This window comes from Hyperoodon ampullatus, assembly GCF_949752795.1.
Source record: "Hyperoodon ampullatus genome assembly, chromosome: 7".
NCBI classification, from domain to species: domain Eukaryota; kingdom Metazoa; phylum Chordata; class Mammalia; order Artiodactyla; family Ziphiidae; genus Hyperoodon; species Hyperoodon ampullatus.
In genome coordinates, this window is record NC_136920.1 from 89472094 (window position 1) to 89498165 (window position 26072).

The 26072-nt window shown below is 39.3% G+C and overlaps 1 protein-coding gene across 1 annotated transcript in view; it reads left to right on the top strand.

The window, feature by feature from the left end:
• CDON (cell adhesion associated, oncogene regulated) overlaps positions 1 to 26072 on the top strand; it is a gene marked incomplete at its 3' end in the record, with an annotated part of 55932 nt that overhangs the window by 14633 nt on the left and 15227 nt on the right. Inside the window, exons 8-17 of the mRNA XM_079707480.1 lie at positions 119 to 408; positions 2224 to 2398; positions 4543 to 4671; positions 8211 to 8414; positions 9958 to 10139; positions 10625 to 10730; positions 15482 to 15604; positions 18261 to 18482; positions 20692 to 20942; positions 23910 to 23989. Of these exons, the coding sequence (XP_079563606.1) occupies positions 119 to 408; positions 2224 to 2398; positions 4543 to 4671; positions 8211 to 8414; positions 9958 to 10139; positions 10625 to 10730; positions 15482 to 15604; positions 18261 to 18482; positions 20692 to 20942; positions 23910 to 23989 (1762 nt within the window). The remainder of the gene's footprint in view (positions 1 to 118; positions 409 to 2223; positions 2399 to 4542; positions 4672 to 8210; positions 8415 to 9957; positions 10140 to 10624; positions 10731 to 15481; positions 15605 to 18260; positions 18483 to 20691; positions 20943 to 23909; positions 23990 to 26072) is intronic.

A 26072-nucleotide genomic window follows, 5' to 3' on the forward strand; every position in this document is an offset into this window, starting at 1 on the left:
ACCTACTTTAACTTCTAGGGCTCAAACTGTGCTGACAGTGTGTTAGATCACTGTATGAGAGACCCTGAAATAATGAATTTCTTCTATCTCCTCTTTTTCTGTCTCCATTTCTCTGCAGTTCCTTTTGAAACAAATACAAAAGCAGAAATAGTCACACCTTCTGATCCCACTCAGAATGATAAAAGTGATGGTTCAGAAACTGGACTATTGAGCTCATTTCCATTGAAGGAACATTCCAGTGCTACAGAATCATCATCAGAGAAAAACGCTAGTGGTACCTCTGTCCCCGATGCCCCCATCATTCTGAGCCCCCCACAGACGCACACACCAGATACGTACAACCTGGTCTGGAGGGCGGGGAAGGCTGGCGGGCTGCCCATCAACGCCTATTTTGTGAAGTATCGAAAGGTAATGTCTTCTCATTTATCATCTTTCTCTTCTCACACCTTCACATCCTGTGTATAACACATGCTTATTATCTTTCACATTTGTGGAGTGGCAGGAAACAGGAGTGTCCCAGAATGATGAGTTTGGGAGAGAAATGCCAGCAATCATGCTGGATTTACCAGTCTTATAAAAGCAGTAAGAATGAAGTACAAATAATTTCCCCTCAAATTGGGATTCTAAGAACCCAGTAACTTCTAGACATTTTTAATCAAATATTAACCCCTTGGGTATAAAGTTCTATAAATCAATTTTTAAAAAGTAATTCCTTCCCTCTCTGAGATGGCATAATGCAGTTTATTTAGCAAAAAAGCAGTTTCTTATTAGAAACAACTGTTTGAACAGAGTTGTCCCTTATAATCTCTGACAAATGTTTTCATTTCAAGTTCTCTTCTTAATTGTATTAAAACCTTACATTGTTTGGTCATTTATTATGGTGAACCTTGATTGTCTCAGTTGATTTTTCAGATGATGTTTTTCATCCACAGGCTTCTATTAAAGCAAAATGAAAAAAAATCTCCCCTCTTTGTTTAATGAGACTGTAAATGAAATGGGAGGATATGCACTCATATTTAAAATAATTTTCTATGCTCAAGATATTTTGGCATCCATCATTTAACAGTAATATTTTTTCTTTAGGTATTTTTTTATTGAAGTATAGTTGATTTACAATGTTGTGTTAATTACTGCTGTACAGCAAAGTGATTCAGTTATACCTATAGATACATTCTTTTTTTCAGATTCTTTTCCATTACGGCTTATCACAGGATACTGGATATAGTTCCCTGTGCTCTGCAGTAGGACCTTGTTGTTTATCGATCCTGTATATAAAAGCTTACATCTGATAACCCCAGCCTCCCACTCCACCCCTCCCCTTATAGTAATTTTTTTTTTTTTTTTTGCGGTACGCGGGCCTCTCACTCTTGTGGCCTCTCCTGTTGCGGAGCACAGGCTCCGGACGCGCAGGCCCAGCGGCCATGGCTCACGGGCCCAGCCGCTCCGCAGCATGTAGGATCTTCCCAGACCGGGGCACGAACCCGCGTCCCCTGCATTGGCAGGCGGACTCTCAACCACTGCGCCACCAGGGAAGCCCAGTAATATTTTTAATATCTGGAAAAATTAACATGGTGATATTTGAGAGTTTATTCACTGTTTGTAACCTGATGATTCTAGATGCAGGTAGTCTCACTGGTTTCTCATCCACGTGAAACTTCCCATGTAATGTTGCTCTTGGTTCCATTAATCAAGACCCAACGGGTTGGATCTCCTTCTGTTTCCTCAAGCTCACGTTGAGCAGTGTCAAGACGTGAAGCAAGACTGTTGGAAACATAATGCATAATTATATAATTTATACATGTATAGACATACATAATATATATTTTGATTTATCATATATTATGCATAATATATATTATCATTAACACATGTTATTGTATACTTATTTAATTCTCCTGTTAGCCCAGTAAGAAAGGAGCATTGTTTCCATTACAAGAAAAGGAAACAAACTGGGTGATCAAATAACTTGCCTGAGGCTGTAAGTTAGTGGCAGCTAACGGAGCAGGAGTCTTTTCACAGTGAGAATCCCTAAGTTCTTGCTATAGGGCTCCTTCTATTTCTTAATGTGGAGAGGTGTTACATATCTTTCACTTTCAATAGTGTATTACTTCCCAAAATTCATCTGGAATTGAATGACTTCTAGTTTTTACCCAGTTGGAATGGAAGATTCTTCTGCCCTGTATCTCGTTTTTTTAAAAAAATGCCTTATTTTCCCTTGAGTAGCTGGAAGATGGTGTTGGCGTGGTGGGAAGATGGCACACAGTTCGAGTCCCAGGAAGTGAAAATGAGCTCCATTTAACGGAACTGGAGCCGTCGAGTCTCTACGAAGTTTTGATGGTGGCAAGGAGTGCAGCAGGTGAAGGACAGCCTGCCATGCTCACCTTCCGAACCAGCAAAGGTGAATATAATCTTCCTTAGGTGGAAGGAGTTGGCTGTCTTGATGTCACTTTAATAATAGGTGTCTTTTGGGGAAGTAGAGATTCTTGTTTATAGAGTTACTAAATAAACCTTTTATAGTAACTTTCGAGGCCACATTTAGATGGTTGTATTCTTCTATTCCATCCAGTATTTCACAGATATTTTTGAGGGCTTGTTATAGGTAAGACAGTAGGGTAGGTGATGCAGGGAAAATGAAGATGATCAAGACAAGATCCATCCTAATGGAGCTTCTACTTTGTTAAGAAAGGTAACATATATACATAAATACCAACTCAAGGCAAAATTTCAGTTCAGCTAATATTTACTGAATGGCTTCTCTGTGCCAGGCAGTAAACAAAATAGACAATACTCCTTTGCCCTCATGGAGCTTCCATTCTAGTTGGGAGAGATAAGTTATAAGAACATTAGTAGGTGGTGAGTGTTAACAAGAGAAATAAATTAAGGGATGGGTATAGTATAGGAAGTATATGAGATAGCAGTTGTCACAATTTGAGCAGGTGGCCAGAGAACTCCTCAATGACTAGTTGACAGCAGAGCAGAACTTAAAGGAGGTGCGTGAAAACCATGGGTAGCTAGGGCAAGAACATCCCAATAGAGAGGATAGCAAGTGCAAAGGCCCTGGGGTGGGTGTACTTGGTGTGCCCTAGGAACACTGAGGGGCCATAGTGATGGGAGTAAAGTAAGTGGGGAGGGGAGAATGCTCAGGGAGGTGGCAGAGTGGCCAAAGCACTAAGTATGTTGTCCACCCTGCAAGGATACTGACTTTGAACCTGAGTGAGCCAGAAGCTTTGGAGGGTTTTGATCAGAGTTGTGACACCATCTGTTGTGTGTTTCAATGGGACATACTGGCTGTAGGGTAAGGATAGACTGGAGGAGGGCAAGGGAATAGGGAGAGAAACCAGATCTGACAAGGACTAGGAAAGACTTACAGAGAAGATGCCAGAGGATAGTCTTTCTGTGGGGTAGCTTGTGAGGGTAGCTTGATTGAAAAGATGCCACCGGAGGTTGGCCATAAGTGAACAAAAAGACTTCAGTGAGCAGAGATGGGAATTGGGGAGAGGAGTATTCTTAGGGTGGCACAGTATTAAAAAGGAGTTCTGATGATTGAGAAGAAATTGTCTATTGGCTTTTGAAAAAGATCCTTTTGGACTTCCCTGCTGGTGCAGTGGTTAAGAATCCACCTGCCAATGCAGGGGACACAGGTTCAAGCCCTGGTCCAGAAAGATCCCACATGCCGCGGAGCAACTACGCCCGTGCACCACAACTACTGAGCCCGTATGCCACAACTACTGAGCCCGTGTGCCACAACTACTGAAGCCCGCGCACCTAGAGCCTGTGCTGCACAACAAGAGAAGCCACTACAATGAGAAGCCAAATACCACAACAAAGAGTCGCCCTGCTCGCCGCAACTAGAGAGAGCCCGTGCCCAGCAACAAAGACCAGTGGAGGCAAAAATTAATTAATTAATTAATTAAAACGAAAAAAAAGAAAAAGAAAAAGACCCTTTCATCTAATTACTGAGTCTGGTCTGAAAAATACTGAGTATTTCTTATTTGAAATGTATTTTGAGTTAACTTCTGTAATTAGTCCTTAGCTGTTTATAAAGTCTGACCTACAAATACTGAATAGTAAGCATGTATTTCAGTTTTAAAACAATCACCCAATTTCACTTTTTGCCTCTTGAAATTTTAAAACTTAACATGACAGCTTTCTCATGAAGAAGCTTAACAGAAGCTCTTAAATAATGAATTTATGTGTCAGAATTAAGAAATATGTACAGTAAAAAGAAAAATGAGTGAATAGTTTGAAAACCTTCACTCTAGTCATTTGGCTTTTTCACTTGTGTCATTTTTTCTATGTGTAAATTAAAGCTAGCCTGGTGAAGAAAGACACATTTTAGTTATAGGTACTACAAAAAGCCAAAGTAATTTTTAAAGTTAATTCCTCATATTAGCTAAGTAATTACAATGTAGGTTTTAAATTTAGACACTGTAACGATAAGTTTATATATTTATATCTATATGCCAGGTGAGTTTCATAGTATCTTTTCTTATTTATACATAGATGCTTATATTATATTATATTATTATTATACCTTTCTAGAGAAAACAACATCATCCAAAAACACTCAGGCCTCCTCTCCACCTGTCGGCATCCCTAAGCGCCCTGATGTTTCAGAGGCTGCAGACAACTTTGGAGTGATACTCACAGATCCTTCCAGGCACAGTGGAGGTAAAGAGAAGACCCTTCATTTATTCATTTTGCTTGTTTTCAGATGTAACTGACCTGTTTCAGATTATTTGGGGGGTGGAGTGGCACAGGGTGTTTGTTTACTATTCAGATTATATCCTACCATACAGCTCCTTTAGGTTCTATTTCAACCATTTTTAAAATGTCCTTTATATTCAGATCTTGGTAACCCAGTACCATGGTTTGTATTTAAACTCAAATTCAAAATGTTATGATACTAAGTTTTTATAACTCACAAAAGGGATTTTTCTGTCTCCTCTCTGGCAAGGAAACCATATTTACATTTGAACTCTGAACATCTGACTTTTTTAAAAAAAATGTTTTGTCAAAACGTATGATGGTACCCAGAGTAAGATTTAGTTTTTATTATTGAATGGACGACATGGCATACTCAGCATTATTGTTATATCTTACGGTTTTTAGATGCCGTAGCAGTAGAATTTTCAAGAGACTTCTTTTCAGTACTTAATCACACATGAATTCTACTGTTACAACATAATGTGCTTTTCATGATCTAGGGAAGGCTTAACATTTTATTGCTGAGCTCTAAGAATTTTCAAGCTTCTCTTCCCTATTTTTATAGTCTTCCGTGCATTGGTTTCAGACAAAAGCAAGCCATAACATTTGAACGCCCCTCTGGAGCACCTCTGCATCTTCAATATCATGAGCTGCTTTTTCTTGAGCCCTTTTACTTCTGAGGAACTTTTCCGCTTCCTTAAGCAGATATAGGAGTGTCAACTTCATAGGTATAAAACTGACATCGGAAAAACAAACACCTTATGACTTAACACATTGTACTAAATGCTGGAGCAGCAAAAATAAAATAAATCTTGCCCTTGGAGAAGTTTACAGTATAGTGGATGATATGGACAATTAAACCAATACCAATATAGTAGGGAAGACAGACAAATTAACCCATAACAGTGATTTTGATTCCACTCTTGTTGTTGTGAGGTCAGAAGAGAAATATCTAAATCACTCACTTGCTATGAAGGAGGCCCAGTGGTGATGAGAGGCGTCCTGAGCTAAGCCTCAAAGATAAGATGTTACCGCTGGATGAAGAAATAGGAGGAGTTCTAGGCAGAGACCCCTCCTTGTGCAGAGACAGATGAATGACATGTTCTATTTCATTTAGAGATTCAGAGATTTTATTGAGCGTGACTGGTTGCTGTGTGAAGTGATGCTACAGTGGGGAGGTGGGCGGGTGCCGTATATGATGTACTTAAAAATTTAGTCTTTCCCCAGAAGCCATAAAGAAGCCTGAAGGATTTTAGAGACGGGACAGGAGGAGTGGCAACAGGTGAGGCTTAGAAATAAAGAGAGTGGCAGTGTGAGCGGAGAAGGAGGACACAGGTGAGAGATAAAGGGAGTTGAATCTACACTGAATGAGAGGAAGAAATATGGTGGCTTGGGCTTGGGCAACTTGGACCATTTACCAAGATAGGTAATAAGAATCTTTAGGTGAAGATTGTGGATTCTGTTCTGGAAATCATGAGTTTGGAGTTATCCAAGCAGAGATAACCATAAAGAAGTGATTTATTTAATCTTCACAACATCCCTGTGAGGAAGGTAGCATAACTATTTTACAAATCAGGAAACTGAGACTCTCGAGGAGGTTATGTAGCTTGCCTAAGGTCATCCAGAAAGATCATCAACATGCACTATCCAGAAAGTGGTGGAACTGCTATTCACAGTCAGGTATTTGAACGCCAAGAGCAGTATTCTTTCTTCTATCTCCTAACAGTCACACACTATTTCTTTTACATATTGATGATATTCTTCTCAGGAGAGATTTTCCCCTAATAACTTTCTTTTTCTATTTGGTCTGTGGTATTCTTTGATGAGTTTTAACCTCACGTGAATCAACATAGGAAGTTGTTTGGTTATCTGGTATTAAAAAAAAGAGATTCACTAACACTTCTATTCATTCTGTTTCCATTGCTTTCTAACTTGAAAGGAATACAGTAAGTATCATGCCAAGTTGCCTGCTTTGAATATCTTCCTCTTTTTATCCATTAAGCAGTTTATTTTTAAAATGCCACAGTTTTCTCCATGCAGGTACCATATGCAACATTATTTTGTTCTTGTGTATTTGCAGTCAGATTGAAGAGGTGTTGAGACAGAGGGGTGTTGCTTGAGGCCAGGCCCAAGCTGGACAGAGACAGGGCTCCCTGAGTAATTCACCAGAGTAATGTAACCGTGGCCCAGAGTTGGTCCTTCTTGTTTTAGCTCTAGAAACTGGATTGTTAGCATGCCAAAGGATAGTTGGTCTCTTGAGAACCAGCTCACTCTTACAAAATTCACAGGTGATTAACGTAAACTGAAATGGACTGTTTAATGTAACTGTCATACAAGACCAGATTGTTTCTATCTGCATCTTTTCCTTTAGGAACCAAATGGGAAGCCCGTTATAACCACAAGATTGCTTGGTCAGCAAGAAGTGTTAGGTACACGGTTTAAATGACTGATGAGCTCACCGCTGAGGTTTCCACCTGCCACAGAATTGAAACCGTCCCATTTGGGAACTAGGACATCCCCTCCCCTTGGCAGTGCTAACTGAAAACTGCCAGACATTAGCTCTCTGCCCCCCTTTTTCTACAAGGTCATGTGCATGATCACGTGGACTATCAGTTTCCTGATAGCACTTGTCTCTTAACTGCACATCCTGCCTTCCTGCTTTCTCTCCTCTCATTTTTATTAGTATTGATATTATTGGTTAAGTTTTATCCTATTTAGTGCTTGCAGTCTGTTCTTTGGAGTAGCTAGCATTCCTACAAAAGTAATAGCTACATTACTGATTATTGATAGGCTACAATAGTAATAGCTAATATAATAATCTGTAGATCGTTTGCTGACTATGTTTTCTGTAGCTTGGATGGGTAAAGAAAAACATTTAAGTAACACATCATTTTGAAAATTTACTGTAAATTTTAACCACAGTCAAACTTGAAGCACCAAGTAATAATTACGTATTCACTGTTTTAGCCAGGAATCCAAGATAGCAAGGTCATAATGATCATCCTCATTAACTTTCAGTGTTTTAGAGCTAATTATCAAATTTATAAATTTTGGGGTTTCCCTGGTGGCGCAGTGGTTGAGAGTCCGCCTGCCGATGCAGGGGACATGGGTTCGTGCCCCGGTCCAGGAAGAGCCCACATGCCGCGGAGCGGCTGGGTCCGCTGAGCCTGCGCGTCCGGAGCCTGTGCTCCGCAACGGGAGAGGCCACAACAGTGAGAGGCCCGCGTACCGGAAAAAAAAAAAAAAAAAATATATATATATATATATATATATATATATATAAATTTTCACTCTTCCTTCCTTCCGTGCTGTGTTTGGCAATTTCATTGCCCATTAGCTTTTAACAGAGGACAGGAGGGTAGTCATAATACTGTTAACTCTGGAAAGAAGTTTGGTGAAGAGCCGTTAAGACAATGATGTTTGGGATTTATCCCTTGCAGTCGATTTGAGTCATTCTTGTCTCTGCTGCCGCGGGTTATTGAAATGAATGTTTCCATTTCCAGTCCCAGAGGCACCTGATCGGCCCACTATCTCCACTGCATCAGAGACGTCCGTCTATGTCACTTGGATTCCTCGGGCAAATGGGGGGTCTCCAATCACTGCCTTCAAGGTCGAATATAAACGGATGCGGACTAGCGATTGGCTGGTGGCAGCTGAAGACATTCCTCCTTCCAAACTTTCTGTGGAAGTGCGTAGTTTAGAGCCAGGTAGTGATATGAAAACATTTTCTTTTAAACCATCAGTGCTGACTTTAGATGCAAATTCTTAATAATCTCATATTCTTCTAATTGTTAAAGTAATATGAGCATATTGTATAAAAATTTGAAAATAAAATATAAAAAGAGAATAGTCACCTGAAACCCACCCATCCAGAGATAACCATTGTTTATATTTTGTTGTATTTCTTTCTAGTCTTTTTTCCTTTCTAATACAAACCAGGATCGTGCCATAAATATTATCTTGTGACCCCTTTCCCCTATATTATATCATATGCATTTTCCAATATCATTAACAATTCTTCAGAAACTCAATTTTAATAACTGTGTATCTACCAAGTAAGTACACCATGATTTTCTTAACCATTCATCATTTCTGGGTTTTAGATTATTTCTAACTGCGAATAAATAGAAACAGTGTTGTGGTGACATCTTTGTGTGTGTGTGTGTGTCTGTTTTGCTGTGAATGAATATTTTAAGAGAAAAATTGCTATTTGACTAAAATCGATCTGATGATGCCTCTCAGCATGGTTAGACCCATTGCTTTATTTTATGGAGACGAGACAACACTAACACCTCTCTGTTCTGTAAGTTTTGTTTCAGCAGCAGGGGACTCCCCCAGCCCCCCAGTGTATGAAAGAAATTAAACTGTAAGAGAAAAGCAGGAATCACAAATCAACTTTCTTTATTTTTATTTGTTTGGGTTTCATGACCATTTTTGTTGATGGACTTTTAAATGTACTTTAGTAGCAAATACCTGTGTTTGTCTAAACAGGTAACCTGAGGAGCCCAGGAACATGTAGGTACAGTTGGGAGAAGATGGCAGTTTTAAATATGGGCAAAGCTAAGGAACATTTTACAGACAGAAAAGACTGTCTTCAGATGCCCAGGGGTTATTTTTGAGCTTTTAGGAAACTTGCTTTAGGAGTCTAATTTATTCTTTAGATTCAGATTTTCAGAAACTCACAATCCGTAGAGTTTTTTTTTTTAAAGTTATTAATATCTAATCCAAACAGATACCTTCTGTTGTAGCTTAAATCTGCTCCCCTTATCCTATTATTAGCGGGAGCAGAGTGACATCTGCTATCACCCACACAGTGCCTCTTCACAAACGTATTCACCGTATTAAACTTCGCTTCAGTTGTTTCTTTCAAAGGGAAAAGAACCTAGTTCTGAGCACAGATACACCAGCTAGTCCTGTATTTGATGGGTATGACTTTAGAACAGGATGTTGAAAGAGTAACGTGCTCTTTCCCATTTTCTCCCTGTCCCCTTCCATGACGGACATCATCCATCTCTCCCAGTGACTCCCAATAAGGTCTTGTAATCTTGAACACGCACAGTGAACACATGCAATACCAGTGAATAGGAGTTGGCAACTGCATTGAAATCTATTCACCATCTAGGCTTTCGAGGATGTTGTCGTTATTGTAGAGAGATACTTAAGCACAATTGTCGTATTTTGAATATTGTCCTTTCAGATGTCTTATTATAGCTTTTAAAAAATTATGGTTTTCTTTCCCCCCCTCAAAAGGTTCAACATACAAATTTAGGGTCATTGCTATCAACCATTATGGTGAGAGTTTTCGGAGTTCGGCCTCTCGTCCTTATCAGGTGGCTGGGTTCCCCAATCGTTTTTCTAACCGTCCGATAACTGGACCTCACATCGCATACACAGAAGCTGTCAGTGATACTCAGATCATGCTCAAGTGGACGGTAAGTAAAACATCTTCTCTAATGAGAGGAGTTTCTGATTTGGCCATGTTAATTTAATATCTTGTGACACAATACTATGAACAGCAAATTTTTGAACTTTCAAGCAAGGGGAAATTGAAGGGCACAGATATTTGTGTAAGATCACATGTTATAAGAGGGACAGGTTTAAAAATAAAATGATTGTCTCCTCAGCTCTCATCCAAGTGTTAACTTAATCGCCATTTCATGTTTTATTCCTTTTGAACCCAATGTACTTTTATGTCTTTGAACCTGGTGAGATATATTGCTTTATTTTTGTTTAGCCCTGCAATAAGCTAAAATGCTCTTAATACCTTTGAATACCTTTAAATTAAATTTAAAATGGCCATCAAGGATGTTTGCAAAATGAAGCTAAAAAAATATTGCCACACAGATAAATAAATCTTAATGGATGTGAAAGTTACATTTATTTTTGTCTTTGACAAGTCTTTGCTTCTCTTTTCTAGTACATTCCATCAAGTAACAATAACACTCCCATTCAAGGATTTTATATCTATTACCGACCAACAGATAGTGACAATGACAGTGATTACAAGAGGGATATTGTAGAAGGTAAGTTACAAGGACAAGTGGGATTCCTAATAAAGGAGCTTTGGAGGGAGAGGGTTTATAAATATTATGAAAAACATTATCCCAGGTTAAGATAGAGTAAAAAAATGAAATGGTATATGTACTATTGCTTTGAATTTTTCCCAAAGAAAGATAATTTTACCAATTTAGTGCAGTGGACCCTTGAAGAATGGGGGGGTTAATCCTCGTATAACTTACAGTCGGCCCTCCGTATCCAGGGTTCCTCCACATCTGCAGGTTCAACCCACCACAGGCTGTGTAGTAGTGTAGCATTTACCACCGAGTATCTGTGTAAAAGTGGACCCACGTTGTTCAAGGGTCAACTGTATATATACCATCTTACATTTGCTTAAAGAAACAGTCAGTTACAAAAGAGTGGGGAAGATATGATTTGTCAGTAGTTCATCTGAAAAAATTTTTCTGTTTTGTTTAAATGAATAGTGGCCTGAATATAAAAATCAACTACAACTTCTAGCTATATTTAAAAAAAGAATGTCTCAGGCAACAGTTCCACTGAAGTCTGTCCTAGAAAGATCACATCTTGAGCGTGTTACCCATTTTTAGAGATGCTGAGAAGTTGAATATATGTAGAGAAGAAAACAGCTGATAGCGCAAAGGGTGTTGAAACTGCCTTTTGACTACATTTAAAATATAATCCAGGGACTTCCCTGGCGGTCCAGTGGTTAGGACTCCGCACTTGCACTGCCAAGGGCCCAGGTTCAACCCCTGGTTGGGGAATCCACAAGCTGCGCTGCACAACCAAAAATAAAATTAATTAATTAATTAATTTTAAAAAAGAAAATATAATCCGGAACTTTGCCTGTGGTCTGAGGGCCGCACGTGGTCTGGCTGGCGTCTGCCTCACCTCCACTATGTGTCACACACTCTCCCTTTCTCACCGTGTCTTCCGTCATGCATGGGCCTTCTTTCTGTCTCCTCGTGTGCACCAAGATCTTTCTTGCCTCGGGACCTTGGCACACGGCAGTTCCAGCTACCTCCCCCAAGGCTTCATCTAGGACCTCCACTTCTGTCTGTTGTGTGCTTGAATGTTCCTTGCTCAGAGAACCCCCTCCCATTGAAAGGAGATGCCCTTGTGATTTCTAACCATGCGCTTTATGTTTACTTCATGCAGTTTATCCTAGTTTAGTTGTGTGTATGTGTGTGTGTACGGAATTATTTGCTGAAAGTTTGTCTCCCCCACTAAATGTTAACCTCCTTGTGGGCAAAGGGCCTTCTTTCCCACAGCTGTGTCCCAAGTCCTACAGTGATGAGATGTTTGGTGTTTATTGAATGAAGGAATGAATGAATGCTTGGAGTCCAAAGAGAACAGTGGAGTGTCTGGGAATGATCAGGTTGGAAAAAAGACAATGAACCAGCAACAGGACAGCTGTCTCCAAGTATTTAAGGACTAGGATGTTTAAGAGGAACTCAAGCTGTTGGGGTGGGAGAGGGAGGCTACAAGGAAATTTTGTGAAGAAGAACCCTCCAATACTGCATTTTTAACATAGTTCTCTCACAAAATAATAAGCTCCCTAATTCGGGAGGTGTTCAGTAGAAGCTGGGTGCCTGTTTCTCAGTGATATCTTGGAAGGGATTCTTAGTTTGGGAGGAAAGCTTCTTCCAAGGTCTTTTTTTCACTCCAAGATTCTTCTTTTTTGAAATATTCATCTCCTAATGGATTGTGTCAGGAAATCGTCCCAGGCCAAGGTTTCTTTCCTCTGAATTCTCGACGTCAAATACTGCCACGTAGTTTTTTGTTACAAGTAGTCTTATAATAAATTACTTTTAATATGCACCATCATGTTTCTTGAAATATTGCAGCATTCCTTTTACTGTTTATCCAATGGAATTACTTTTGTAATATGATGAAAAATTTATTGTCTAAGTTTTAATACCCAGCATATTTTTTGAATGAAAGAGTGATTGTTTCTCTTTTCTTAATCTGGAAAAGTAGGAAAGAAACGAGTCCCCCAAATCTGCTTTAGACGTTAAGAATTGGGGAAATGTGGAAAGATCCATTGTTAGTGGCAAAAGGATTCTGTGAAGTTGAGATAGTAGCTGCCTTCAGGGAGCAGTGGCAGGAAGAAACATGATGGGGATGGGGGAGCCAGGACCCCTCTCTCTCTTCACCTGCGTGCTGGTCCCATGGCTGTGTTCTGCTCGTGAACATTCAGCTGTACAATAATGGCTACTTTTCCATATGCATATTTTACTTCATAAAAAAGCTGTTTAAAAAACGAAATGAAAAGAATTGTGACTGATCTACACTTTAGTCCTGGCTCGGTCTTCATTTCAGTTTATCTGGGTTAGGCAAGTGGGGCTATCAGATTTTTATTTTTAAAATCTTTTGAGAGAGGCTACACTTTTGTTAGAAAATCGTTCTAAACAAGGCAAATGGCAGTAAAATGAACATCCCTCTCTGTCTCCATCGGTATCACTCTCTTCCCCACCCTTCTGGGTTTTACTCTAGAAATAATCCGCTGATAAAGAGTTTCTAAACTATATTCTCTAGTTAAATCTTTGAACTTCTGCAGACTTGAGTGATGTGACTGTTGAGTGTGGAACTGGGAAATTGCTCTAAAGAAGACTTTGTTTTCACTACAAACGTCTGTACATGTGAGCTTTTGCCTTGTGGTTCACAGAGAACTTGTTTATGAACGTAATAGATGGAGCAGTTAGATGTTTAAGTGGGCTTCACTGTGCTGTGTAATTTGCTCCTTCCTTATTTTCAAGTTTATGCACTTGAAATTCTTTTTGTGGCAGTTGGAAACTATTGGCTTGTTTTCCCAAACCGAGGAGAAGTATTTATCCTTTGTACCTAAAGTTTTCTTTGAAGTTTTAGATTACTTACATATATTGACTCAAAATTGTTTAAGCTTTGAAACACAATTACATTGTTAAAGAATCCAGTAAGAGAAGAGCAGTTATATTCAGTTACCCTATCTTCTGAATTAGGTTCCACATTTAGATAAACTGAATGTTTCCAACATACCATGTTTTCGTAATGAATATTTTAATCTTGTAAATTAAGTTGAGTTCCAGGTAAATCAAAGTATCAGTCATCCTGATCTTTAAGCCTGTGCTTTGGTTTTTTACCCTTTCTAAAATATTCTTGGAGAAAAAAACTGCTTGCTAAGCAAAGGATACGCTGGTTTGTTGATTTTAAACCTAATAATGCACTTAGGTGTCTTATTCATCAGTGAGCCGTAAAACTTTCTCTTTGCCGATATTTCCTGTAATTGGAATAATTACCATAACAACGGGATGTTAATCTAACAAAATATGTATTACTTTATTCTCTCTTATTAGAAACATATCAGAAGTTTAGTGTAATTCCATTTTTTTTACTAGTGCTACGAAAGGAAAACTTCAAATCTAGTGTAATAATTATTCAAGCTAATGGTGATAGGTGAGTGGAAGGCTGGGAAAGACCTAAAGATACAGAAAAAAGTTGAAGTCTTTTAGAAACGTTTTTGGAATTTAAAAATAGATCTGTTCCTGTCTCAAGTAGATTTTGAGTCAAATTTCTTTTAGGGTCCTCTTTACACTTATAAATGGGGCATAGAATTCCTCACTTCTTGAGCTTTTCATAGTCCCTTGATCCTAAAACAAGCAGGTTCTCTTCCTTATAAAATATGGGGCTTGTGAAATATGAACGAGGGGCTTTGTGTTGGTGCCCTGGAAAGGGGTCAGGGTGCTTCCGGGTCAAGGTGTTTTTGTCTGTGTTGAGTTAGAAAGGATCCCAGAGCTATTGGTCCTGTCAGCCAAGTAGATATGACTTGTATGCGTGGATTGGTTTTGTTTTGTTTTTCTTCCCCTTTAATCGACTCTTAAATCAGTTGGTGGTATAGTTGAGTTTCTAAGAAACAGTGGAAACAGGTTGAAGAGGTATTTTCTAAGAAGGATTAAAAGTGATTGAAGAGTTCATTGAGTCTGGCAGAAGTGTCCCTGTTTATTAAAGTTTGTCACAGGTCCACAGAAGTAAAAACGGAGAGTCATTTATACTGGAGTGTTCAGTTTAGAAGTGTTTCTAAATGAAATGCTGGCTGCGCACCATGGATAACAGAATTATTCTGTTAGAGATGCTTGTGTGGTTTGGAGACCCTGGTGCAAAAGGAAAGAAATGGTGGGAGCGGTAGCCAAGAGTTTCCCATAGTAGACTTTGCTTTCTGACTGTTCTCGAATTCAGGCATTCATTTATATGTTGGATCATGTTGTGTCTATTACAGTGGAATTGAGAGTTTCGCTGAGACCTGTCTTGTAAGTGGTCACTTGTTCTGGGTAAGGCACCGTTTTCTGACCTCATACGTGGCGTTGCTTTCTGGTTAGGTGGAGAGAGTGATTGACTTTCTGGGCTGAAGTAGGGGATCAAAGGACTTGAGGTGGTTTTTTGTTTTGTTTTGTTTTGTTTTACTTCTGCATAAAATTAACATGTATTTTATGAAAGACTTACTACTAATTACTTGTAATGAAACAAAGTCTGCCCCCACACAGGTAGAGCTTTAATTCAGTTTCTCTCTTCTCTTTACCATTTTTTCATGCCATGTAATAGAAATGCTATTTATCTGTTGTGCGTTGCTAAAATATTTATATGAAGTACACTTTTATTGCACAAACTGACTATATGGTGATGGCTGCTGCTCCAACCTCATTTCAAAATTTCTAAGTGATTTTATTGACAGTGTTGTTTAGGTTGTGGGTTGTAAAGCTTATCTTTTATTTTTCCTTTCTAGGTTCAAAGCAGTGGCACATGATAGGCCACCTGCAGCCAGAAACCTCCTATGATATTAAAATGCAGTGCTTCAATGAAGGAGGAGAGAGCGAGTTTAGTAACGTGATGATCTGTGAGACGAAAGGTAGGGGAGGGGTCAGAATTAGTGCTTTCTCCCTGGACAGAACTAGAATTCTGAACTCTGGATTATTCCTCCTGACTATCGATATATTTACTAAAGAAACTTTGGACCATTTTTTAGGTGTATCCATTTAGACTGTCCCAACAGTCTAGCCTCCTGTCGGCTAGAGAACTTGCCTTAAGAATAGTTTACATAAGCGTTCATTGTATTCATTAACTTCTGTGTGACTCTGAGTAAGTCATTTCTTTTTTTTTTCCTCCATGAAGGAACAGAAATATTTGCTGACTAATTATCTGAGACTGCTGTGAGAACTAGAATCCTTAAAAAAAAGTATAAGGATTTTTAAGGAAAAGCACTACGTACGTTTAAAGTGGTTTCTTGAATGACAGATATGCATAACACTACCTACTCGTTCAATCAAGTGTAGTAAAGTTCAGAATTAGTCGATAATTCTAAAGTGAAATTCTCAGCTCTGTCTGCATACATAGATTAGCTGTAAAATATTACCATCGTTGAAAACAGAAGATACCACACTTGAATAATAGAAATAGCCAAAGTAGAAACAGGCTCAGAAAGATTGAATTACAAAGCTAAGACTCGGTTTCCTTGTTTAATTCTGAATCATGTGTCTTCCTGCTGCAAAACCCACATATTAAATTCACATTTAAACATATATACACACAGACCTGTAGACTTACCTTGAATTTCACCTGTTTAGCATATATTTGCGTACCTTTTTGTACTGAACACTGTGATATGTTCATGAGCATTTCTTACTTGCCTCCAGAGTGCTGTGAAACTTGGAGCAAAATGACATAAAAAGGAAATTTCTCATCTCTGTTCCCAAGACATTTAAAAGTCTAGCCAGGCAGAACATAAAACATAGACAATAATGTGCTAACTGTGCTGTTTTTAAGTATTATTAATTGACTTTGCTGGGGAATCAAAGGTTCTGCCTACAGACTTTCAGATCAGTGAAAAACAAAAAACTTTAAAATGTTAACTGTTCATACTGAATGGGTTTCTAAAATGTGTTACACAGTGCCAGCCTATTTAAGTAGAACATTTGATGCATGATTTTTCCTTTTAAAGAAATGACTCAGAGTTCTTTCTGTGAACAGCAATTGTCTTATCTTTAGTAATTCAGTAAATATTGGAGGCCAACTTCTTTCCCCCACCCTTAAAGATCATAGACTGTCACGACTTTTCTTTAGTTCTCTGCTTTCTCTTTATGTTTTTCACCTCACATTGCTCATGTCATGCTCCTGCTGTCTCTTCTTATTCATGTTAATGGGACCATGTCACTCACCATCCACTGCAAAAGTTTCTGACTTCAGTGAGAAGTTGGCAACTGGTCCTCAAGCTTGGTGGAATTTTGAGTACATTAAGAGTAAATAAAGAGTGAATAAACCTGACGGACTTCCCTATGAGTAATCATGGTATTTCATGTGCGATCTGTAACATCCATTTTTGTCTCAGAAACTTGTTTGTTGTCTTTGGAATTGTCAGGGACCTTAGAATTGTATAATCCAACATACCACCCAAAGTAGAAATTTCCTATAGAGACTCTCTGCCAGGTATTCTTCCAGCTTTCAGTGATGGAGAGCTCTTTCCTTGGAAAGGCAGCCTCTCGTTGACTGATTTCCAGCCCTGTTCTGCGTAGTTGAAGTTGCTAGAAAATAGAACCCCAACAGAATGTTTGTTGAAGTAGATTTTTTTAAAGACCACTGTGCTCCTGTAAGTTATTAGGAGCCATAACAGGAAGTATACTATAATAACTAATAATAATGACAAAATGGATTGAACACTGCCGCGTGCCAGGCTCCATGCTGAGAGCTTTACTCTTCATGACAGCCTTATGATGGGGCTGTTATTATCTCCGTTTTCCACATGCAGAAATTGGTTCATGGAGGTCAAAGTCTTACAGCTAAGGATAAATGATGGAACAGGTTAAACACCTGGGCAGTCTGGTTCTAAAGATCAGGCCATCAACCACTATGCTCTACTGCTTTTCTATGACATTTAAAGCATCAAGAGCATGTTGTTTGGGGACAGAGAAAATGGGGTTTGTGTCCCACCTGTTATTAGCTTTTGTGGTTGCCATTATCCAGAGTACCAGTGAATTAGGTAAAAGCACTGCGTTTATGTGGACTCCAAAATTTTTTGGCTTTGGAAGTTTAATATTATGTGTGATGTTTTCGGAATTGTATATAATTGTTCTAGTAGTCCAGGGTCATGTCTTCTAATATGATTCACATGCGAGAGGCATAAAATATCTAATTGTGAGTCTCATTCAGCTCAAAGTATATCAGATCGAAAGGATTTTTTGTCCCATCTGTAAGTTGAAGTAGTTTTGTGTCAACTCTTTGGGAGTCTTCTGCAAGTACAATTGAGCAGATAATCGTACAGCAGTTTGGGTTAGACCAAGTGCCTCTGTGTCTCTGATCTTATAATTTCTTTAGAATTTGTGACCTAAAACCTTGACATTAGATTTTTAAACTTTTGAGCCCTCTTTGTGACTCATTGGTGGTCAGATCATCTCAGTACTAAGCATAAACAGACTGGCTTGGATTCCTAACCAGACCTCCTTCGGAGAGTAAACCATTTCATAGAGTCTGTCTTCACTCTGACATCATGTTTTCCTGTATATTTCAACTAGTGAAACGGGTTCCTGGAGCTTCTGAGTATCCTGTCAAAGACCTGAGCACCCCTCCAAATTCTTCGGGGGGTGGAGGAAATGCTGGGCCCGCAACCAGTCCCGCCAGAAGCAGTGACATGCTGTATCTGATCGTTGGCTGCGTTCTGGGTGTAATGGTGCTCATCCTCATGGCTTTCATTGCCATGTGCCTGTGGAAGAACCGTCAGCAGAATCCCATACAGAGTAAGTCATCCATCAGTGTCTCCTTCTCTTTTTCTAAAGATAAGTAGAAAAAGATTGTCGGAATAAATATTGATTTCTAACACGTTCACGTATGAGTGTCGTGGTATAAAACACATTCGATACTCTTCATTCAGCGGAGGTGACTTTAAAACAGTTCTAGCTGTAAGCCAAAGTAAGTGGAGCATCAAATTAAATTGCCCAGGAGAAATAAACAACAAAGCCCAAACTAAGCAGGTCTCTATGTAAATAGCTGACTTAGTGCTGGGAAACTCTGGCTCTGTCAGGCCACCAAAGAGGATGAGGACTTGAAGCATGAGCTTTGGAATTGCTGCAGGAGCCCCTTCATACGGGTCCAAATCTTGTCAGCGAGGAATGGAAAAGGCATGATGGGAAGGAGGGTAGTGAAGACTTTTCTAAGTTACTGTCCTGGGACGACACAGATGAAGATACTACAGTCCTGATTCGTTACTTAATGTACTAAAACCTCTTCAGAGTGGCGTCCCCACCCCCAAATGTGTCCAGTAGTAGGAGTGTCCGAGCTGTCAGTGATGGTGCGGTAGTAAAACAAGTAACCTTAGAACGCTCTTCCCTTTTCTTTCCCCAGTTTTCTTCCCCTCACGTTCCTACCATTTCTCTTCCCTCAGCTATCATAAAAGAGGACAATCAGATCAATCAGAGTCTTTAGTCTCTGCTGGGAGGAAGTATTTGGTTTCCTCTTCGGCCCCAGGAGAAAGGGATGAGACGAGCAGAGGAAGACCCCAGCCGTGACAGGCACTCGAGCAGCTCCTGCCCGTGGTCCCTTTTAGTGAACAGCTGGCGGGGGGACGGGGGTGTAGAAAGTGATGTATTTTTATTGCCTTGGCGCCTTCCAGGAGATAGGCAGGGAGAGAAGTAGTGGTGGTACCAGGCTGAAAGAGCTGGCCCTCCCTTGATTGGGTCTTTTTCTAAATGTTTTTTTTTTTCTTTTTGCGGTACACGGGCCTCTCACTGTTGTGGCCTCTCCCGTTGCGGAGCACAGGCTCCAGACGCGCAGGCTCAGCGGCCATGGCTCACAGGCCCAGCCACTCTGCGGCATGTGGGACCTTCCCGGACCGGGGCACGAACCCGTGTCCCCTGCATTGGCAGGCGGACTCTCAACCACTGCGCCACCAGGGAAGCCCTCTAAATGGTTTTAATGTCATTGACTTTGAGTGTGTGAGAGTACGCTGAACCATTAAAAGAAGAGGATTGATCTAGTTGTCTGAGCAAGATTAATCTGGCTAAAGTAATTTTCCTTTGTGACTTGATAACATGTTGAAAGATGGGAATTTATGATGGTAACGTTCATTCAAAAGATACTCGTTGACTCTCTCCTGTGTGCTCCGCACTGTGGTGGACAGTGCAGGTATAACGCCCTCTCCATATAATTTAGTGGAGAAGACAAGCAGGTATACTGATAATAACACACCTGTGCTAATAACACACCTGTCATAGGAAGAGGAACACCTAGTGCAGTCTTGGCGCCTCCAATACCTGTGAAGAATTGATCGAAACTCTGACAACAAATCCTGTGCAGTTTAGATAATATACTTTCTAAAGGACATTTCACTTTTTCCAAATATATCTGGTAGGTGTGCCTCTGGGAATCAGATATTTGAGGCAGTTGTTGAAATGCTTTTAATATAAGGAAAGGGAATAATTAGCCTTGTGCCTTTGGTGCCTCAAAACTTCCAACTTGGCTGTAATAACCAAAGAACTATATGAATAGTGAATGTTTCCCCAACCCCATCCTTTTACTTAGAAGTGGTGTTTATTGCTTTTTGAAATATCCTACCTAGAGTTATCCTGTTGTTGTACAATTTCTTTCAGCACTTGGAAGCACAGGGGAATTTAAACACCTTTTCATAGTGTTGCCGGTACTTTGATAGTTTCAGCTTGCATAGTTTATTAATTCTCTTTTGAGTAATTTCTCTCTGGTTAATTTCTCCTCCCATTAAAAGAGTCATAACTATCTTACAGTTCCTGGCTGACTCCACACTGTAAAGGAAATAACAGCAATAATTTTATTAAAGCATATCTCACAGGGAGGCTTTAAGCGAACACTTTTTTAGAGTATTTTATTTTAGTATACTTATAGTTTATTAAGGGTTTAATTAATAAAACTTCCTAAGCGAGAAGAATTGTCCTTTTCAGTATCTTACCTTTTCTTTTTGTTGTTCTCTCTCAACAGAATATGACCCACCAGGCTATCTCTACCAAGGGTCAGATGTTACCGGGCAGATGGTGGAATACACCACTCTGCCTGGCACGAACCGAATAAACAGAAATGTTCATGGAAGCTTCAGCAACGGCTGCTCCCACCTCCACCATAAGCTCCCCAGTGGAGTCAGCGGAAGCTTAAATGGAGGACTCTACTCTGGGCGCACGAGCTCTCTAACCAGGACACGTGTGGATTTTGAACATCCTCGTCATCTCGTGAATGTAAGAGACCCAATTATAAATAAAAGCGCCCCTGTGCCCCATGGTGCCAGGATACAAGAACAGGGCCAGCACGCGTGGTTTTTCCCAATATAGAAACCTCACAGGTTCACTGGAGTGGACGTAGCATGTATCACCGGCAGCCCCTTGATCCAGAGTCATGCTTGGAAGCTTTCTATTATCAGGCAGTAGTTATATTAATCAATCGGATTTATATTTTTAAATTATTTGGCACCGGAAGTACAGGACCAGTAACAAACAGACTGGAGGTTATTCTTGCGATGAAGCGGAAATACCATTGAGCGTGGACCAAACCAAATACTTTAAATTTGATTTATTTAGAGCAAACTCTGAAAGCTCATATGCTTAGACGAGTCAGACAGATCTTGAAACTGAGTGAAGCAAGTTGGGGATGGGACGGAAGCGATGGAGGCGTGGGAGAGTTGTGCACTGTCTTAAAGCAGCAGCCCTAGTTCAGCACCCATTGTTTGTATGCAGAGCTGAGGGCCCCATGTGGCCTGGTCTTCTGATTTTTCACAACATCCGTAAATCTAGGTGAAGTCACCAGATTTTTTTACACGTTGGCAACTAATTCCAGTTTTAGAAAGCATTGCGTGGGCCATGCACAGCATGTCTGCAGTCCACCAGATTGTCACTTCTGACCTCCTGTGAGGTTTTTTTGATTTGTTTTGCCCCACGTGTGTTTCTGTGGTTGCCTGTTCTGTGTGTTTCTGTGGTTTATGTTTTACAATATTAGTATTCTCTAGCCACAAGGAGTGATAAACCTTTAAAACTACTTTATTTCAGGGATAACCAGCTGATATAGTTTAATTCTTGAAATGAGAGTAGAATGACTGGCGTATTTTAGATTTGTGCTGGTGAAAGAGATTCTCTGCACTAGGCAGTTTGATTTATTACATTGTTTGGATATGCATCCACATTATTTTTCAGTCAGATAGATAATATGTTTAGTTGGTCAATTAAGCACTCACTTACATTTTTGTCATTGTTCTGATTACAGATATATTTGCCCATAACCCACAATGTGCTAAAGTTTGGAGAAGTTTAGAGATTTTTCTTTTTATCTTCAACAGTAGTAAAGGTTTATTAAAATATTACCTTTGGAGAACAAAACTATAAGATATATTTGTATCTTAAAGCTAGAAATCTAATGGCTTTCCTGTGACCTAGCTTTAGCATGTCATAGAAAAAATATTTAATTTGCTTTAGTGCATCTCATTACCAGATGAGAATAATGATTTCATTATTTTGTGTGGAAAGACGTGGCTTATATTCAGACTTTCTAAACTTTTTTTGTCACCATTCCTAGTCCAGACTACTAACATTGTCCAAGAAACTGAAGGAGAGAGCACGACGGTTTGAACAGCACATGCTGTTTCCATAAGAAGAAAAAATAACTCTGATGCTTGCTTTAGTATTTGAACACAGTACTTTGTGTTTTTTGAACAATGAGTTGCTATTTAAATAAGAGTTGCCCCATTAAGTGTACAATTTTAGAGATTATCCTCTGTGATCTTAACTCATTCATTTTCTTATGATTCTCTTCTGGGGAGGTGGAAATAGGGATATATATATATATATTTTTAAATTATTTATTATTATTATTTTTTTTTGCGGCACGTGGGCCTCTCACTGTTGTGGCCTCTCCCGTTGCGGAGCACAGGCTCCGGACGCACAGGCTCAGCAGCCATGGCTCACGGGCCCAGCCGCTCCACGGCATGTGGGATCTTCCCAGACCGGGGCACGAACCCACGTCCCCTGCATCAGCAGGCGGACTCTCAACCACTGTGCCACCAGGGAAGCCCGGGACATATTTTTGAATGCTGTTGATTATAAAAATGATTGAATTAACTGTAATCCATTTAGTGATTCAAATAAATGCATCATCCTGTAGGTTGTTAACTTCATTTTTTTCAGAAGCTTTGGAGTTTATCGTCATGGACTGAATGTAGCATAGGAATATTCTTTCTCTCAAAGTTTTCTTAAAAATTCCTATTGCTAGTTGGCTCAGGAATGTTGAGAGAAATTTTCAGTACTTTTGGTTTGCTTTGATTCTGGCTGTTGTTATGAGATGAATGGAAGTGGAAAGTGTTCTGGGAAAACCGATTGCCTGAACTTTTCCTAACCTTGAAGGCCTCTTCTGAGTTTGAGTACAATGTAACAGCCTCCCTCACCCTTATCAAATTCAGTTCTGCTGTTTTGCTTTGGAAAGCAGAATTTTGACTCTGACCATAAGGCTGGTTCAAGCCCTAACTTCAGTTTTGAAGAGCTCTTGCCACTGTATATGTCAAGTGAACATTTTACAATGAGGTATGTGTTAATCTGGGCATTTTTCTTAATTGCTGGGCAGTTTCCGCCAAAAGCAACAGCAAAATATTAATACTCCGCTCCAAGTCATCGCTGGCTGAGAATCTGCTCCATCTGGAAAAATATAACACGTTTTAAGACTTCGTCTAGTCAAGTGAACAGACCTAATCGAAATAATTACAGGAAAATGAAGATGGGTTTATCTTGTGACATCATTCAAACAGATTTCCACCCTGTTTCTACAACTGGCATCCCATAAAATTTTTCCATGACTGCTAGGAAGGTAAAAATGAATAGGAGGTTATAACGCATAGAGTATTTTGGGCCCATTAGATTTGAAACACTGAAGGGAAGTGACTAAACTTCTCCCTTCATTTATTTGCCTCTTTCCAGTACAAACATACATGCAGAAAACATAGGAGTTAACTTTTTGGAGAACACTTTTAATATTGTGCAGAACTCATTTGTGGATACAAGTAAATAGTGATAAACGTAACACGGCTCAGGGAGATGGTTAAAATATACCACGTAGCCATTTATTGTTGGTGTGGCTTTTACATTTGAGATGATGTGGTTACTAGTCTATGGCACCTTCATCACTCTTTCTTTTTCTCTTTTTCCCTGTACTTGCTTCCTGATAAGGGTGGTGGCCTGTACACGGCAGTACCTCAGACTGACCCAATGGAGTGCATTAGTTGTCGAAATTGTCGGAACAACAATAGGTATGTTGCTGTGTGTTTGCACAGGTGGTTGTGAATAGTTATGTGACTCCCTTTGTTATTCTCCCTTCAGCAAAGGAAGTTCTTACAATTTTACCTAAGTTATAAAATCTCAGAATGTGGAGTCTTAAGTTTAAGGCTGTTACTCAGTTTTTGCCCCAGCTTTACAATTTTTACCTTTTCTGTGCTTTGGTTTCTTTAGATATATTGACAATATTGATGACTTTAGTTCTCACTGAGATACTTTTAAGAGGTTTGATGTTTTTGAAATCTTTAAATTAGTGTCATTCTCTGCATACAGAGTTTATCTTTTCTCACCTGTTCTATTTTCAGTAGAGTTCTTTTCTATGCTATGTGATATTTTTTACTCTATATTCTGGATGAGAGCATGTTTGAATGTTAGGGGAAAAACCCTGTGTGTATGGTAATGTTTTTTCATAGTAACATTACTGAAATTTTCATATCAGATTATTCAATTTTTTAAAAATTCTTAAAACCTTAAGATAACTAAGTAGCATAATCTTGCTTTCTTTTAATTTCTGTTTTTTTAAATTAAGAGTTATATGTACTCACAATACTTCAGACAAGATAGAAATATGTAGAGTGAAATGTACATTTAAATTTTGACAGAATATTCAGAAAGCTTTCATGCTAGTTCTCTATGTATTAATCCAAAAGGATTATCAAATATTTTGTTGTACTGAAGTTGCATCTGTCAGAAATCTCAGTTCTTTCTCTTACATAATGATGGTGTTTGATTACATGGTCTCAAAAGTCCTTCCCAACTCTAAAGCTCTGCAACTTAAAAATCATATTATAGTTAGTACATAAAATACCTGGAGTATGGACTGGAGTTTGGTTATTTCATTACTGAAATGGGATTTGACCCATATTTTTTAAAACGAATTATGAAGTTAACAGTTGCATCTGGGAGTTATCAAAACCAGAACTTGAAGAAGGAATCGGTCGACCATTGAATTAAAAGTACATTGTTTCATCATGTGTTTTGAGAGTTGCAGAGCAAAAGCAATAAAGCTTTCTGGAGATTTTTTTTTTTAATCATTTACTTAACCCATCTTAGGGTTTCTATATTAGCAAGAGCCATCTGCCTGTTTTGTGTACTAAGATTTGCTTGTTACACTTTAAAATTCTATATGACCCTAGCTAAATTTTAAGATGGTCGTAACAGTGAAGCTACAGTTTTGTCCTGAGCTTGTCAAAGGCTTTATCACAACTTGTTAGGAGCATGCTGAAGAACTGGTAAAGATGGTTTATACGCCTGGTAAGTAATCAGATGGACTTAATTAAAACACATCCTTTGTGGTTCCTGTGGCCATCAGCAAATGTGATTCAACCCAGACGTTAGAATGATGGAATGAGCGGACCTCAGGTCTAAGAATAAGTAAACATAGGCTTTGCCACTGCTTAAGTCTATGATCTTGGGAAAGTTATGTAATCTCTCTGAGGCTATTCCTTATCTGAAAAATGGAGAATTGTCTTAGATAGTGTAAAATTGCTCCCAACATACTCTGATTATAGATTTTGGTAATTTGCTGCTCGTCATCTTTATAATGAGGTATCATATCCTAGTACCAAAAATACATCCCATTTCCTTAAAAGAATTTGAATGACTTCTACCATCTTGCATTCATGGCCGTTTTCGTATGTGTGAGTGTGTGTGTATGTGGCATTTGGGGGTTTTATTATACATGGTTTTTTTCCTTTACGATGGTGGACAATTATATTTCTATTGGTTTTCAAGTTAATGGCCTCTTGCATTTCATGTATGGGGGTTTTATCTGGGAGCATAGGTGAATTCTCTGCAGCCTGAGAAAGCCAGCTTCTGTTTCTCCCTGGCCTAAATCTTCTTCCTACCTCAGAGTCTACCTGTTTAGGGCAAACCTTCGCTTGCCTGCCTTGCCTCTGAGGTTAGCCAAGTGGCTCATCTGGCTTCCAGGAGCGCTTATGTGGTTTTGACACAGATGAACATCAATAAGTACCTATCTTCAACTCTGCCAAATTGGAATCATTAAATCTAACGCGACTAACTCCTTTAACGTTGTAACTGAAAACAGGTATCCCCTCT